This window comes from Amblyomma americanum, chromosome 11 (assembly GCF_052857255.1).
Source record: "Amblyomma americanum isolate KBUSLIRL-KWMA chromosome 11, ASM5285725v1, whole genome shotgun sequence".
In the NCBI taxonomy this organism is placed as follows: domain Eukaryota; kingdom Metazoa; phylum Arthropoda; class Arachnida; order Ixodida; family Ixodidae; genus Amblyomma; species Amblyomma americanum.
In genome coordinates this window covers 96,832,112-96,849,198 of record NC_135507.1, presented here as the reverse complement: position 1 = coordinate 96,849,198, position 17,087 = coordinate 96,832,112, and the positions used below count along the sequence as shown (strand labels likewise).

General features: G+C 49.4%; 1 protein-coding gene across 1 annotated transcript in view; it reads right to left on the bottom strand.

Annotated features, from left to right (window-relative positions):
* The window catches only part of LOC144110677 (acetylgalactosaminyl-O-glycosyl-glycoprotein beta-1,3-N-acetylglucosaminyltransferase-like), a 107,076-nt gene that overhangs the window by 66,081 nt on the left and 23,908 nt on the right, over positions 1 to 17,087 (bottom strand). The window contains exon 2 of the mRNA XM_077643733.1: positions 908 to 1,138. Within this exon, the coding sequence (XP_077499859.1) occupies positions 908 to 1,138 (231 nt within the window). The remainder of the gene's footprint in view (positions 1 to 907; positions 1,139 to 17,087) is intronic.

Below are 17,087 nucleotides of genomic sequence, written 5' to 3'. Positions count from 1 at the left end.
AAATCAGGAAAGTCAACGTACCTGATAGTGACTGTATTAATAAGCGCTAATTTGAAAGCTAAATGCCAGGATACCTAGGACAATGAAGTAATAAAAAACTGCATTTGGTGATGCCCATACTGGGTGAATGGAAAACATGTAGTCACAATGAACGTTTCACGGAAGTAATTTTATGCCATTTCTGTATGGCACATACACACCTTACAGACAACTTTCTAGTAACAAAAGAAGTTAAATCTGTTTGTCAAAAATGCTGATATCAAATTACACTAATTCACGTCTTATTCTCATGCACATAACTTGAATCACTGACCAAAACATTTTGTTCTATGCTACATGAAAAGACTCTATTCCTCCAAGAACTATTTTAGCCGAAGACACACTAATTGGTATCATAAGTGTTATTAGCTTTTTAAGGAAAGCAGCTGTCCTTGAAAACCTCTGAATTCTAAACCAGTTCCTTACTACATATGGCGATACACATCAGCCACCTTCTCGTTCCTGAGAAAAAGGCTGAGGTTTTTATTTGATTTGCTGGGAGCCTCGATATCCTTGCCGAGGCAAGGATGGTTGCTGAGGTTACCTGACCTTTAAAGCTTTCACTAACTGCCCTTTTAAAGCTCTTTTTTGCCATTAATAAGAATTATGAACTAACGTTTTAGGCCATCGACACCACTGATTGTTTTTTTACAGATTTGTAAAATTGAGCAGGCGACAATTTTCTTACACCTTGAGCTTGGCGCATGATAACGTTAGATGCTTATGCGCCACTAAAGCCAACACTCTATGTCCTGAGGATCCCTTTCAGCTTCCCTCTAGAAAGCGCTATGCGGGGACGTCAATCCGTGTAAACGATGACGGTAACCATAATGTAGACAAGTGCAGGCCAAAAGTGTGAATGTCGTACACTCGTGTGGCGAGGGATGAACGAGGCCGCCCGGAGGAGGTCGCGCATCACATCGAAGGTCATGATGATTGTGCGCCCCGAGCAGTAGGCAAAGAAGGCGTCATCCGGGAATGATTCGTAAGTTTCGAAGACCACGCTGCTCGGGTCCCGGATCACGTGCATCCGGCGCCAGACGTGGCAATGCAGCGACCGTGGCTGCAGTGGCACAGCTTTTTTGAGGTAGTCCTGCAGCTGGAAAAAGCATTTGAAAATTCACGCACTCTGCCAAACAGAGAGAAAAATTTGTAGGCGTTTTTGGAGTATTCCCACGTTACGACGCTATGACCCGCACTCACGAAGTCAAAGGAACATAGCCGCAGCAGACATTTTGTTGCGCGACGTAGTGGTTATAATGCAATAATATATTACCGACAATGAGGCATCCACTTCGGCGCAGAAATCAGAACCAGCGGCGGATGCATAGCCAAACGGGATCTAAAACACCTTCCGAGGAGAGAACATCAACTTTCTCAATCACTGCAGTGTCTTTTCATGAACACCTGAGCCAAATAATACAGTTCTACAGGCAGCAGAGAACCCAAAATCACGCGCGACAGTTGGCGAGCCCTTCCTGGCGACCTTTTCATGCTCGCACCCTTCACTGTCGCTCGCATCTACGTATACATCTTGAGAGATGGCTATTGGTTAGATTCTTTCAGACGTTAGGCAGCTGCCAAGGCCGCGGCCAATAAGCCGCGTAGCTCCGGTGGGTCAGGAAGCTCTCTCCCGGAGGTGGGGCCGGCGGACGAGCGCCGACCTTCAAGTGTACAAAAAGTGACGAGAGGAAAAAGAAAGGCGCGAAGACGCTGAAATTCAAATTTTGACAAAAGATAACTCTGTTTCTACAAAGCGGATTAAAAATTCTTCGTGGCAATATTCGTGAAACGGCGTGCTTTAACATTCCAGCCATACTGCAACGTTAATAGAGCCTCTTTCGGAGCCTCTTTAAAGCGGATGGTTAGAAAAGGCAGCCAAGCTGTCACGTCGAGAACCGAGGAGCCGAAACAAAAGACTGCTCTTTTGGCCACACCAGCACGCCACTCGCACGTGGCATTCGTCAGGCCACGTTTTTCTTCAGGTAGGCAAAAATTGTTTTTTGGGGTGGCAGTTCCGACAGTGAAAAGGTAACTATCTCAAGTGCCATATAAATAATTGTTGTGTTCAATTAGCCTTTCATTTAAACAATGGCCTGTTTGTCCGATGCAAGTTTTGCACCAAGATAAAAGAGTGGAATAGGCCACGCCCTGCTAACATGCCACGAAAGGATCTCTATGCCGCGTTGTGGAACCCATTTTCTTCTTGTTTTCGTTAACCTTGCCGCAAAATTTTGATAGCCGGAGAGGGGCTGAGAAAGCTGTGTCCACTCCTGCTTTGCTTCCAACTTTCGTAACTTTATGTGATATCCGGTGCATGCAAGGTAGAACCCAAGCAGCACAGGTAACCTGCCCAATATTCACAACGTATTGGAAAAGACGGGCCCGACAAAGGATCGACCAGAGTGAAACCATTAATTTCCAATATTAGGCCGATTAGCTGTGCTGCTTGGGGTTCAGCGACATTTTTGCTTCCCATGCACGCTTCATCTGGGGCAGCTACTTTTTCAGCGACAGACGAGAGAAGGGCTTGCGAGTATCCTCACTGCGTCAGCCTAGACACTTGGCTCGAAAAGCTGTCCTCTAGCCTATGCTGACCTGACAGAGTCAAGGTGTTAATAAAATTTGATTTAATGATGTTACGTTTCATTAGTTCTGAATGGGATGGTAATAGGAAGAATGGGCTTTTTTCCCCTTGTTTCGAAGGCCCAGCAAGTGTAACGTGGCGTGAAAAAAACCATGAACTCCAGAAAGCGTATCACAACTTGTTTTGTAATTTGCGTGAAGCACTTCAAGATGTGCTAGTGTTTTCTTAAATGCACTCAAAACTTGTGGTACTTCCGTTAGAAAGAAAGTAACTTCAATTCAATTCACCTTTATTTTCAACATCTTATAATGCTGACGGCTTCCCAGGCAAAAAGCGGTAGCTTGAAGGGGCCTGGGCGCCGGCGGCGCGCAACAGTGACAGCAGTGCAAGAAAAATCTGTAAGATATCTATTATTCGATAAAAAAGCGTTCACACTGTATCCTAATTTTACAAAAATAAGATGTGAAGGAAAGTGTAAAAAGATATGAAAGGTGTTAAACAAAGAGAACCGTTTACATGCACACAATACAGGAAAACCGATAATCGAACAATCTTGCTGCTTACTTCTATAGTCGGGTACAACTTTAGAAAACAGGACAGGCCCCGCCCAGATGACCGAAATGCAGCAACCAATTGCCACCGCGACTAAAGAAATAGCCCCGCTCAAAAAATTGTGACTGCTTCTAAAACGCGTATTTCTCGGTATAAATCAGATTTGTGTATCTTGTTGAGTGGTTTAGTAAAGCTATCAAGATGTAAATGCTACAGCATATGCTGGATCGCGAGAGAAAAATAACTCCGTGCCTTCTACAACGCTGTGAGTCGTCTGCTACGGAACAAGATCGATGGCATGGAGCGACACTCGAACGACGCCCTGTTAGACGCTCGGCTATCTTACCATACTGCTGCCAACGGTTGAGGAACTTGTAGGTTGGTTTGATCCGCGCACGCTTTACCCATTTATCCTGATAATGGTTTTGCTCCATCACTTCGCCACGTCCGACGAGAAAGGCAGGGGCACAGTACACCAACACACCAGCCGCTCACAGTGGGTACCAAACTTTGCCTGGCAAACTCCCCTCGCCGCAACTTCACTTAAGAGCAAAACAAAACACCATAGAACCAACACGCGCGATGTTTGCTTGCAGCGGTGTGTTGCCGCGGTATCCTGTTTCCAGACGAAGCGCAGCGCAGCGTCAGCGATGGTCGCTGTTATCTTTTTCGTCGGCTAACGGCTCACCCCGCCGCGGTGGCTCAGTGGTTAGGGCGCTCGACTACTGATCCGGAGTTCCCGGGTTCGAACCAGACCGCGGCGGCTGCGTTTTTATGGAGGAAAAACGCTAAGGCGCCCGTGTGCTGTGCGATGTCAGTGCACGTTAAAGATCCCCAGGTGGTCGAAATTATGCCGGAGCCCTCCACTACGGCACCTATTCTTCCTTTCTTCTTTCACTCCCTCCTTTATCCCTTCCCTTACGGCGCGGTTCAGGTGTCCATCGATATATGAGACAGATACTGCGCCATTTCCTTTCCCCAAAAACCAATTATTATTATTATTAACGGCTCAGAACAAACGCACGCGGCACTAATTGTGCATCGTAAGCTCGCAATAATATTTCCGGCATGACAGACGCCCACAAATACTTGGAATTCACTCTGACGGAGGGAGACGTACGCAGCTGACGCGACTCGGTCCAGTTCGAAACGAGGGCGGCCATGTTATGGCGCGTTCTCACTTGAACATTCGGCGGCGAGAGCAAGCGAAATCCGCTGCCGCCGAAAAGCTGCATCGTTCACACTGCCCGGCCACCGCGTCTCCGCTCATCGCCTGTGTGTCGTCTGCTCACAGCGTTCACAGATATGGTAAGACGTTAATCGATGCTGTCTACGTACCATAACCGTATGCACACTTACGTACGCTAAATGCACCTATTTTGCCGGACGTTACGCCATTTCTAACATTCTCGCTTTTAAAACTGTAATTTTAGCCTAGTGGCGCCATATGGTGGTTAGGACGGGAACTACTGTTATCAACAAACCGACGCCCCTCTTAAGCCTAAAAAGGGAAGAATCGTCACCCGAAATAAGAAGTAAAGCAAATTTATCACTCAAACGTTTTCTTATGGGCGAGATGAGACAAAGCGAAAGACCGCTGGCTCTTTTATGGCCAGTGAACGCGCTGAAAAAGGCAGTAACAGCGACGAATTCAATCCGAAGCGAGGCCTCCTGCATCGAAGGGCGCCGCCATGTTTGTGGCCGCGGGTACTCGCCTTCCTATTGGCTGACGAGATTCGGCGTATTTTTTTCCGGTGGCAGAATTCGGTCCTGGACCGATCGGCCTTTCCGCTGGGTATTTCGGTGGAATCTCTGTCGCGGCAGCGGATCCCGCTCGCTCTCGCCGCCGAATGTCCAAGTGTGAACGAGCCATTAGGCGTGTTCTTCGTCGGCGGGGTCACCGGCCGTCCGGCTCGTGACGTCAACTGAAGTGCGCGCCTATTGGCGGATGCTCGTGTGCATCCGCCTTTGAGGGGTAAATGCCGCTGCTATAGTGTCCTAGACGGGGGTAGTGGGTTCAGGGAGAGCCCGCGGATGCGCCATCTCACGTCGATAGCGCGAGATGGCGCCACCGGAGCACCGGCTGTAAAGGACCTGCGACATACCCGCGATACGCGCTGCATTCGCAGCGCCGAGAAAGCTGTGTGCATCTGGTGCAACGCCGAAAATCGGATGCCTGCAGCTCCAATGCATTTTTCTTAAAACCTAACTCTCAAGGCAAAGAGCCCGGAAAAGGTGGAAAGGCGGACATGCCATAAGTTTGTGCGAAGATAAAGCCGACCCGACGAGTGCAGAGACAGAGCCGCCGTACGACGATCCGGTTGCATTTCTGAACGCAGACCTCAAAAACAGGCCAGAAGTAAAATTGTGGTTAAGCAAATCGCTTAATTTTCCATCAAAATTTTCGATGCACGTCCAGACGCAATCACATTCACTGTTAAAGTTAGCTAAACAATTGCGGCACGCGTACTTACGCATCCTGAACAGAGAGATCCCGAATCGACGAGGCTTTGTTTCATCAAGTTCAGCTTTTATTTTACAAAGTACACATTCACTGAAATCTAGAGAGATAATTCCTGCTACGGTGATGTCATTAGTAGGTGGTCACGGTGGTTCCTGCAATGCGCGAAATTTCGTAATACACATGTAAAAAAGAAAGTACGGGAACTAATGGTAGCAAACAAGTTTATTGGTACAATAAACGGGCAGCCACCTCTTTTTCAAGGCACTGCTTACGGCTGCTACGAGAGAGGCACTATAGACAACGCTTATCTTCGTGAACAATTTGTTTTTCCGCCGTTCCTGTTGCGATTGGTTCCGCCCTTTTACATAAAAGTGCAGCCTTGTCAGTACATAGAACTTCGTCAAACCTGTTGTGAGCGCATCTGCCTGCTGGCTGCAACCTAAGGCATAACGGAAATTTGCCTTCACAAGCAGCATTAAATCTACTATGCTGTCACTGCAGAGTTATTGCGACTGAAGAAAACAGGGAATACGTTTTCTAACTTTTTCACTGCCCGGAAAAGTTCTTGCTAAAGATACAACAACTCTCCCTTGTCACATATCACTGTGAACTAAGAATTTCTGCCTTCCTTATTGGAGCTTTCCAACAGAAAGGCTTTGCAGTGCTTGCAGTCATAACGTTTAAAAAACTTTCGGGCAACATACCCTGCCATATAATGTATCAGCCGGTCGTCGCTCTTCTGCTCTACATACTCTCTGTGCTCAGCAGAAATACTCTGAAGCATGCGCTCGGATGAAGCTAGGTTGCCTTTCTCGATGAGCTGGTCTATTGCAGCAACCCTGTCTTTAGCAGGAGCATCGCACGCACACTGGAGATAACTTATTTTTCCACTACCTCTATTAAGGTCAGCATTTCCTGAGCGCACTGTCTTGGCAAGATTGTAAAACTACAAGCTGTTGACGACAATTAGAAACTGTGTGGGGGTTGGGTGGTCGTTGGACCCGCCGGATTGCCTGGTTATGCCAAATAAATTTTCCAGTGGATCCTGGCTCAATCTGGATGTCATGATGTACTGGCAAATTCGGCGTCTTTCCTCATCTTTCGGCACGGTAAAAAACGACGGCCGCTTTCCTCTAGTCCACTTGTAGCCGGTTTGACACCCGGGAGCAAAGCAGTGTCGTTGCTGTTGACGATTCAGCATTCCTACGTTTCCCGAATGAAGAAGGCAGCCGGCGAAGCAAACTAAAATGATGCGCTGAAAAAACGGATAACAGCCAAAGCCGCAAACCATGCGTGAACAAACATGCGAGAGGCAGCACATGGGCACCACCAACAGCCAGCCCACGCGACTACAGCGCCGCCGCTAACATCCGGGTCCCGTCCGCACTCGCGGCCTCGCCGCAATGCATGGGGCGCGCCGGCTGCTGAACCCACTACCCCCTTCTAGAACACTATACCGCTGCCTTCTAAAGTTGCACCCGACTATAGGGTCCTGCCTTTTCGATCGCCTACTGGCCCCGATCACCTGGCCGCCTGCCGGCTGCATGCCGGCTGAACGAGCAGCGAGCAACGCACGGCGCAACAACTGAGCCACGAGCGTGGGCGGGTTAGCGATAACATTGTCGCTTGATGCCCACTGGAAGCGGTGTCAATTGATACATGTAACAAAACTGATTGAGGAGATTAGCCAAGAGATTGCTGCAGTCTTGGGCCGACTTGAAGAGCTGGAAAGAAAGGTAGACAGACAGTGCACGGCAACAGGGATAGAAGCATCAATGGAAGCCCTGTCGCATAGATATTGTCACGGAGTGGTGACTGTAGTCAGGAGAGCATAAAAGCTGTAATAAACGGTGTCTAAACAAAATTATTTATTTGGGCTGACTTGCACCCAAAGTGGACTGAATCATTCGGCGGCGGCGTAGCAACAAGCGTGCTCGGCGGTCGTCGAACAGAATTCCCGCCGCTGTCGGCCGTGCTCAATTTAAAGCTGATAGCGAACTTTCGAGGTAAAGAATGAAAAGTTACTAGCACATTCTTAAACAATGTAGAATCAGCTCTGCCTGGATGCGATCAATCGAGATAAATCTGGTCGCGTCTTGCATCGCAAACAAAGCGATAGATCGGCGCGACGGCAGCTTTTAAGAACGAACAAGCAAACACTGCCAAGACTCGGGCCATACTCCCCTTTCAAAGAAGCATCGACCCGATGCATTAAAGCAATTAAGGCGACTAGCAACAAATAAAACGGATCGTGCAAAAATAAACACAGAGAATGTGGAAACACAGAGTCATTTAGCGCACATAATAGGGCTTCAGACGGACGACATGGACAACTTCTGTTCGTACGCGGCGTCGCTGGGATGCAGTCATTGCGTCAGGGATGACTTCATAATCCAGTTCATTTAACGGACGAAGAATCTTGTACGGGCCGAAATAGCGGCGCGAAAGCTTTTCACTCAATCCACGGCGGCATATGGGCGTCCAAACCCAGACTTGGCCTCCTGCCTGTATTCCGCATTGCGTCTTCGTCGGTTGTAGCGTCTGGCGTCGGTCCGCTGCTGGTTTTTGATCCTTAAGTGGGCAATTCTTCCGGAACACGACATCCAGCATAATTTTCACTGGTAGCCCATGAAGAAGGCTCGAAGGCGTCATGCGAGTGGTGTCTTGTGCCGTATTGTAGGCGAACATGACGTAGAGAAGTAGTTCGTCCCAATACTTGCGGTCCACGTCGACGTACATACAGAGCATGTCTGCGATGGTCTTATCTATTGATTTGTTCCTCAAAGGTCCTCAAGGGACATTACATGAGGGGTGGGCTGAGAAGGCAATTAGCTTGAATGCAGAAGATGATCTTCGATGGCCGTTTTGAATTTGCTGAAGTGGATGATGGTTGCCACTTCGGATGGAAGGTCATTCCAGTCTCAGGCTCTTTTAAGAAAAAAAGAGAGGTGACATGTTTCAGTGAGGGATTTCGCAGGGAACACGGCGTTAGGGTGACAATAAACGGGAAATACGATGAACTCGTGCGTTAAGAATGACTTCGTCATCAAAGTTATGGAAAAATTTATTATATAACGAAAGACAGGCAATCTTGCGACGACAGGCCAATGTGTGGAGATTAACCTGAAACTTTAGTGCGGAAACGCTAGTGTGGTATGAAAAATTGGAACAAATGAATCAAGCAGCGCGATTCTGAATGGATTCGAGCGTGTCAATGAGGTTAGCAAAGTTAGGATCATAGGCGGCGCATGCAAACTGAAATTTGGACTGTCCAAATGTTAAGTAATAATAATAATTGGTTTTGGGGAAAGGAAATGACGCAGTATCTGTCTCATATATCGGCGGACACCTGAACTGTGGTAAACAAATGTTAAGTAAGCAAGCAATTTCATGCAACGCGGTGCTAAAGAAGGGATACGGCGACGGTACCCTAAAACTTCATTAGCTGAAGTGATTACATGGCGAAAGTGTTGCGACCAGGTCCGATCTTTACGTAAATAGACACGAAAATATTTATAGGAATCTACTGATTTAATGGGAAGGTTGTTAATTGTATCAATTGCATCCTGGTGGTTGCGCCGACGGTGCAATGAAAGAAGGGAAGTCTTAGCAGAATATACTGACATTAGCCAGAGGCTCCCGCCTGAGCCGCCTCCTCGGACCCCAGACGGCCTGCACGACTCTCCACGCATCTGATGTTTACAAGCCCAGAGGGCTCGCCCTCTCGACGCTCTCGTCCCTCCCGGCGCCCTCGACGCTCTCGAGCCTCCCGGCGCCCTCGTCCCTCTCGACGCTATCGTCCCTCCCGGTGCCCTCGTCCCTCTCGACGCTCTCTTCCCTCTCGACGCTCTCTTCTCTCTCGGCGCTCTCGTCCCTCCCGGCGCCCTCGTCCCTCTCTACGCTCTCGTGCCTTCCGGCGCCCTCGTCCCTCTCGACGCTCTCGTCCATCACGGCGCCCTCGTCCCTCCCGGCGCCCTCGTCCCTCTCGGCGCTCTCGTCCCTCTCGACGCTCTCGTGCCTCCCGGCACCCTTGTTCCTCTCGACGCTCTCGTCCCTCCCGGCGCCCTCCCCCCCCCCCCCCCCGGCGCTCTCGGCGCCCTCGTCCCTCCCGGCGCCTCTTTCATCTCGACGCTCTCGTCCCTCCCGACTCTCTCGTCCCTCCCGGCGCCCTCGTCCTTCCCGGCGCCCTCGTCCCTCTCGACGCTCTCATGCCTCCCGGCGCCCTCGTCCCTCTCGACGCTCTCATGCCTCCCGGCGCCCTCGTCCCTCTCGACGCTCTCGTGCCTCCCGGCGCCCTCGTTCCTCCCAGCGCCCTCGTTCCTCCCGACGCAATCGTCCCTCCCGGCGCCCTCGTCCCTTTCGACGCTCTCGTCCCTCTCCACGCCCTCGTCCCGGTGGCCCAGACCCTCCCAGCAGCTCTGCCGCTCCACGTCCCTCGCTGCACCCCGAAACCTTGGCCGCAGCGCCACAGCTAGAGTCGTCCGCCTGAGATCCGTCCTCGGACCACGGATGGTCTGCACGACTCTGGATGCATCCGATGTTTACAAGCCCTGAGGGCTCTCCACTCCGCGGGAGGGGGGGGGGGGGGGGCTGATGTGGCGACACTTACTGCGCACATTTCCGCGCAGCCTCCGCCTTGTTATATTCCGGTCCAGTGTAACACGGCCACAGGCTGTACTGGGTTGCCGATAAGACACAGCGCCACCGCTGCGTCACCCGAGGCATGCCTCATCGACGTTGGCTACAAAGAAAACTGCCCGGCTGGGAAGAAATCTGTTTTCCGTCCGCTACCCAGACGAGCGTAGCGTCGGTATGTTCGTTCGCTGCTGTCCCTAATAAGCCGTTATGTTTTATGTTGGGATTTTTAAAGCGAAATTCATTGCCCCAGGGCATCAATGATGGGTAAAGGTGCGATGAATGATGTATGTTGGGGTCCGTCTTTCGATACAATGGCAGCCCACAATTGTATAAATTGCATCCTGGTGGTTGCGCCGGCGGTGGAATGAAAGAAGGGAAGTCTTAGCAGAATTTAATGACATTAGCCAGGTTTTGCACCACTTTTGGATGCGTAGCAGGTCTTCTTGGAGGATGGTTATGTCGGATTGGTTGACTATTGGGCGATAGATGACACAATCGTCAGCAAATAGCCGTATGTTAGAAGTGATGTTAGTGGGCTCGGCAGACCAGGAAGCAGCATGTGGCCTTACGCACCGTTCTTTTGTCTAACCCAGGTTTTTCTGCTTGGTCATGCCAGAGCGGTCTATCAGCCCAACATTCATCAAGAGCCTGATGACGTCATGAATCTAGTACGGGCGTCACACCTACAGCGCTGCCGCATCAGCATGTGACCTCACCGGACATTCCTTTAAATTGCCGACCGCAAGAATTTCACTTCAGTGGACTCGGCAGACCAGGCAGCAGCATGTGGCCTTACGCACCCTTCTTTTATCTAACCAAGGTTGGTGCCTGTTATTCATTTAAAAGTGATTGTCGTGGTATCCTGGTTCTGCCTTTCGCCCAACAGTGCATTCGTATCGCATGTGATATATACCTAATGTGCGAGTTGATGTTGTGCGGCGACGTCGAACTGAATCCTGGCCCCGAGACAGACTCTGACAGTATGAGTGCGCAAGAGATGTTGAAGCAACTTATTTGGGGACAGCAAAAATTGACAAACGAAATGGCAGCATTAAGAGCGCACAACGCGAAGATGGAAAAAAAATATTGTGCGAATTGATCCAACAGCTCGGTATATTAAAAGACTAATCAGCCCGCGTAGAAAACCTGGAAAGAACAGTCACCTTCCTACGCAAAAAAATTATCGACTTGGAGGGCAGAAGTAGGCGTTCAAACTTAGTTGTGTTCGTTGTACAAGAAGACAACAATGAAACAGAATCTGTCCTTAAAGAGAACGTTATTTCAGAAGTTTTTCAGGAGAATCTTGGTGTGACATCCAACTCAGTCGCCAGAATCCACCGTATTGGTAGAGCTGGGAAAAACCGTCGAGCCATATTGTTCTTCCAGGACTTTAATGAAAAAACAAGAAGTAATGTGAAATCGCGCAAGCTTAAAGGGACACTGAGGAGAAATTGAAGTTGGCTTCTATGGATAGAATAACAACTCTTGATCACAAAAACGCCGCTCTTACTGAAAACAAAGCTCTCGTAAGGTAGAAAATAGCAAGAACCAAAATACAGGTATCGCCGCCACAGGCCAAACTCGCAAGTACAAGCGTGGTGACGTCGTAGGACAAGAGCCGCCACCTTGGAGGAATTTTCCTTCCTACATAGGGCGCGAATCTATGAGGCTGACAAAGGAAGATTGCGCGGTTCAATATTGAATTAAGTTATGTTTCAAAACCGATAGTGCACTTTTATCACACAAAGAAGGCAGACAAAAGGCAACCTGAATGTTGGAAGCAAAGAAAACCGATGCTTGGCGGCGCCACAGGCGGCCAGGAGAGTTTCAATTTGTTAAGGCGCTTCGCGTCTATGAGCTTTGCGGGCCCCGTGGTTTTGTTTTTGACGCGCCTCGATTTACAAGCGCCGAACAGCAGAGGAACTCCAAGTGCCGCTTCAAGTGCTAGTTAACCTTTGAAGGAGCCTGTTAAAGCTTGCCAGATGATCGCCACGGTCGATGAAAAACTATGATGGCACGATGGTCGGTAATCGTACAAGGCAGCACTTGTGTCTTCGCACGCTCGCCCGGCGAAACATTCCCGGCTGTGCCAGTCAACTTCAAACTACTTAACGGAAATCGTTTATTAGGGACGGGAGACAAGGTACAAGGCAGTTCAGAAAAATTGCTGATGGCCTAGCTCTGTTAGGCCAGGATATACGTAGCGAAAGCGCGGATATTTCTGCATCGGAAGAGTGCATTCACTAGAAGCGCCTTTAGTGATAGTTACTACTTGAGCCGTCGTGGCGGTGTGGTAGCGTCTCCGCCTCAAGCGCCAAAGGCCCTGGTTCAATTCCGAACTGCGGCACAGGGCTTTTTTTTATTCAGTGAGTGGGCGGGGGCTTTCAGTGGCTCCTATAGATACCGCCGCCAAATACGTTGGTTAGCGGTTAAGCGCAGGCTCTGTTAAGGCGCGTTTATGCACCGGCGTAACACGCGCGCACCCGCTGCACGGCGACGTCACGTCGGCCAAAGGGAGAACCTCTATACTCCAACTGCGCTTGACCGCCCACCCGTTCGGTGGCTTCGGCGCACTTCGACCGCACTGGCGGGGAGACTTGGACCATGTCTCTATTTCCCGCCGAGTGCGCCAGCCGCCGTCAGCCCGGCCAGACTGATTCGGCTCCGCGGCGAGGTGCACGTTGTGACGTAGTTCAATAACTTCGGCAGTTGGGCGGAGCTGTTCTTTTAGAGCTCTCGGCTAATTTGATCCATTCACGGTACACATATGATGGTACTGTACATGCAAGTGTGCGAGAGAGCCCGATCCAGTGGACCCGTTGGATCTAGCGGAAGCCGTTGAAGCGTCGTGCGTCGGCTTTAGTTTCAAGGCGCCCACTTTAAACGCGACCGCCCTTGAGCACCTATCCGTTTTTTGTGGCAATAAAATAAATAAATAACTTGGCCCTTGCAACCGTGGGAGACCTCGACGCCGCCTGCTGCCCCGTGCAACCGCGCCGTTCAAGGAATCCCAATCCGTTGGGCCCAAAGCCACAGCCAGCCTCAGATGGGCGCAACGCGCCGACCTTGTCCTGGCGCCTCGCGACTCCTCGCACTGGGGTTATGATAGATAGTTTGCAACGGCTGCTCGCTGAGGAAGGGGGAAACGGCCCGCCGGCGCCTAACCTAACCGTGCTCCCTCAAAAGCATCGCACGCTTTGTGGGGCTGAGGTCGCTGAAATGCAGGCCGGAGATTTTGCGAGAACTACGTCGTCGGGTTCGGGAACGGGATCCATCGCAACGCTGGCAAGACGGCGGTGCAAACGTAAACAGAGCGACGGTAGCGACCCCCGACCGATGCATTCAACGTGCGGCGGCGGTAGCTTTCATTTCGGCAGCTGCTAGACCGCACCGCTAGCCGTCAGAAATCACGAAGTCTCCGTTTGCGTCACGTTTCACGTCACTCTATCCTGTGACGTCATAAGAGTTCTCCATGTCGTCATAAGAATTCTCGAGTTTGAAGCAAAGCGGCGGGAAAAAGTTTTTCAACTTCGAATCCAAATTTTTTTGAAATAAATGCATCTTTCGCTGCAGGACAAGCCGCAACAAAGCCATGAAATGCCGAACTATCAGATTTTGCTAACAAAAAAAAATTGATAGGGTTCTCCTCAGTGTCCCTTTAAAGGAACCAACTTTCTGTGCAAAATAACTATTCACGTGACACCCTCAGAATAAAAAAGCTCTCATGGGATAGTAATAAAATCGGTAGGGATCAAGGCCAGAAGCCCATTCTGGTGCACGATAAACTAAAAATGGACGGCCAGGTTTTCGCGTGGGATGAGGCCAACAATTGCAAAATCAAGATACGAAGTGAGCAGAGTAAAGAGTGACTCGCTTCACCGCCTATCAAGGAACTCAGGCTTCTAAACATAAATGCGCGCAGCGTGGTAAATAAAAGCGATCATCTTGAATCCGTAATTATAGGGTATAAGCCACATATTGTTGTAATCACAGAGACTTGGTTGCACGAAGGAACTGATGAAGATGTCACCCCCCCCCCCCTTTTACCGGTTGTTCCGTCGGGACAGATCTACCAGAGGAGGCGGTGTTGCCGTACTCGTAAAACATGGCATCGACACTTCTTTCCTAGCTCAAATTCAAAACCATGAAAGCCTCGCGATAAAAATTTCTTGTCGGGGACGGTCATTTCTACTATTTGCAGTGTACAGATCCCCCATTCCCCTCCGCAGTTTCTACGTGACTGTCTGATTTCATTGATGATTTTCATCACGACAGAATCTTAATTGGCGATTTAAACCTTCCATCAATTAACTAGGCCAAGCCCTTTTTCAATCCCGATCATGCTGCCCATGAAGAACACATATTTATTACGATTTTGAGACACGACTTGCAGCAAGTAGTGAGGCAGCCAACACGTGTACATGGCTGTACTTCTATACTTGTCCTTGTTGTAAGCCGAGCTATTAGTGACTACCATGTTTCAACTGAGCAGAAAATCTACGATCATGATATGATCTATTGTTCCTTCTCTATCCATATTGTTTGCAAAAAGGCTGTGGCCAAAGTCTGCTATGTAAGGGACTTCTCGCGTGCGAAAGATGCGAGCGTGTTGGATTATTTAGATTTCTGCCTCAGCAGTTTCCGAGGCAGTAATGCTGATGAGCTATGAAATAAGTTTAAAATACTGTGCACTCACTGCCTTGAAAATTTGTCCCTAATAAAATAATAAAATCTCGCAAAGCCTCTTCCTGGATCACACGTGAAATCCTGCAATTGAAAAAAAAAGTAAAATGTTTGAAACGTGGAGGTGCAGTCGTTCCATTATTCAGCCTTTTCAACTGTCCTTTAATACAGCTGTGAGGCCCGCTAAACGACATTACTTTGAATACAAACTGCCTAATTTCATTCGAACTTCACCTGAAAAATTTTTGAACCACTTATGTCAAAAGAAAAACCTATTGACCGAATAATGCACGACGGCAAACCTCTCACAGATAAAAATGATATTGCTACGCAATTTAACCGCTACTTCCACAGTGTCTTTGCTAATGCAAGTGGTGAACATTGTTCTTTTGAAACGTCCTGCACTATGCCTTGTATTACGATATCAAGACCTGGCATTGTTTAATTGCTCCTAAACCTGAAAACTAAAGCGTGGCCAGGACCTCATAAAAATCCGAACGGTTTATTGCACCGGTATGCCGTGTGACGTTCCTTGTGTGTGCTACGAAGGGCCTCGTTTCGGCGGGCCTGGCCCCGTGACAAGACGGCGGGCATCATCAATTACCGAGCCATACTCGTTGAGAGTGAACGACCAAAACGAAGGGGTTTAAGCACAACCGGACCCCCTTTCCATAGTGCCGGCACGTGTCGAACGCCGCCGCCGCCGCCGCCGCCGCGGGGAGACGGGCGTTATCTTCCCCAATTGCCGTAACCCTGCCGGGGACAAAGGGCCTCGTTTCGGCGGGCCTGGCCCCGTGACAAGACGGCGGGCATCATCACCAACCCTCCCGAGCACATCCCAGGACAAGGGACCACTTTCCCGGCCTTTTAGTGACCTCGCGTTCCGGCCTTGAGTGGCGAGTGTCATTTGATGGAGAACGGAGGTCGGTGACCCGCGGGAACCGTCAGCGGGCCAGAGACCATCTACCACAGCCGACGCTACCTCGACGACAACCTTCTTTCCCTCGGACTCAACACGTGACGAAGGCGAGACCATAAGTGCGGTGGTGTGTTTGTGCGCCCAAGTGAAAGCCCTAGGCCCCTCCCACTCCGGCGTGGGCGTCCTCAACCTAGGGAATGTGGGGATAAGAGGATATAAAAATCGACAAGCAGTACGGAAGAAACAACGCTCAGGACGACATCGTTCGCCAAGGGGGCCTTAAGCGCCGAAGCCCGACGGCGTGCAGCTTCTGCCAGCAACCGTTCAAGCTCAACTCCGGAGCCCCTCCATCGTCCCCATGAAGTCGTCGGCACGTAAGCTCGGACATCCCAGCCTATGATGTATTATCAATAATCATGTATAATTATTGAATATATCTGTTTGTTTAAACTGAGCCATACGGTGTCTCTTTGCCTCTAAGTCCGTGTGGAGCTGCGCATTATGGGGGGTCGTCACAGCCGAAAAGCTTTCCGAGTTTCTGGCTGTCATTTTTTGCGTGTCACTTTCATCAGCTGTCATTCCTTCAGAGTGGAAAACTGCACGTGTTGTTCCTGTTCTTAAGAAAGGGGACGCATCACTGATATCGAATTATCGTCCCATATCTCTGACTTTAACCTGTTGCAAATTACTGGAACACATCATCGCCAAGTACATCATCGGTTTTCTTGATGATAACAAGATCCATTCTAACGTTCAACACGGGTTTAGGAAGGGCTATTCTACAGTAACACAACTAACATCGGTTGCTCATAGCTTCACATCTATAAATGATAAATCCGGCCAGGTTGATATTATTTTTATAGATTTTAGTAAAGCATTTGGCCTCGTCTCCCATTCTAAATAATTGAAAAGCTTAAACAAGTTGGTATTCCTAATAATGTAGTTAACTGGGTTTCAGCTTACTTATCTAACCGATAGCAGTTTGTTAGTATTGACGACCATTATTCACACAGCCTGCCTGTCTCTTCTGGTGTTCCCCAAAGAAGCGTCCTCGGTCGCCTGTTATTTTTAATATATGGGAATGACATTGTTATAGTAGTTCCTCATCCCGTTCAAATCCGGTTGTTTGCAGATGACTGTGTTTTGTTTAATGTAATTACTTGTCGCGAAGACCAACTATTACTCAATTTGAACCTAAAGAATAT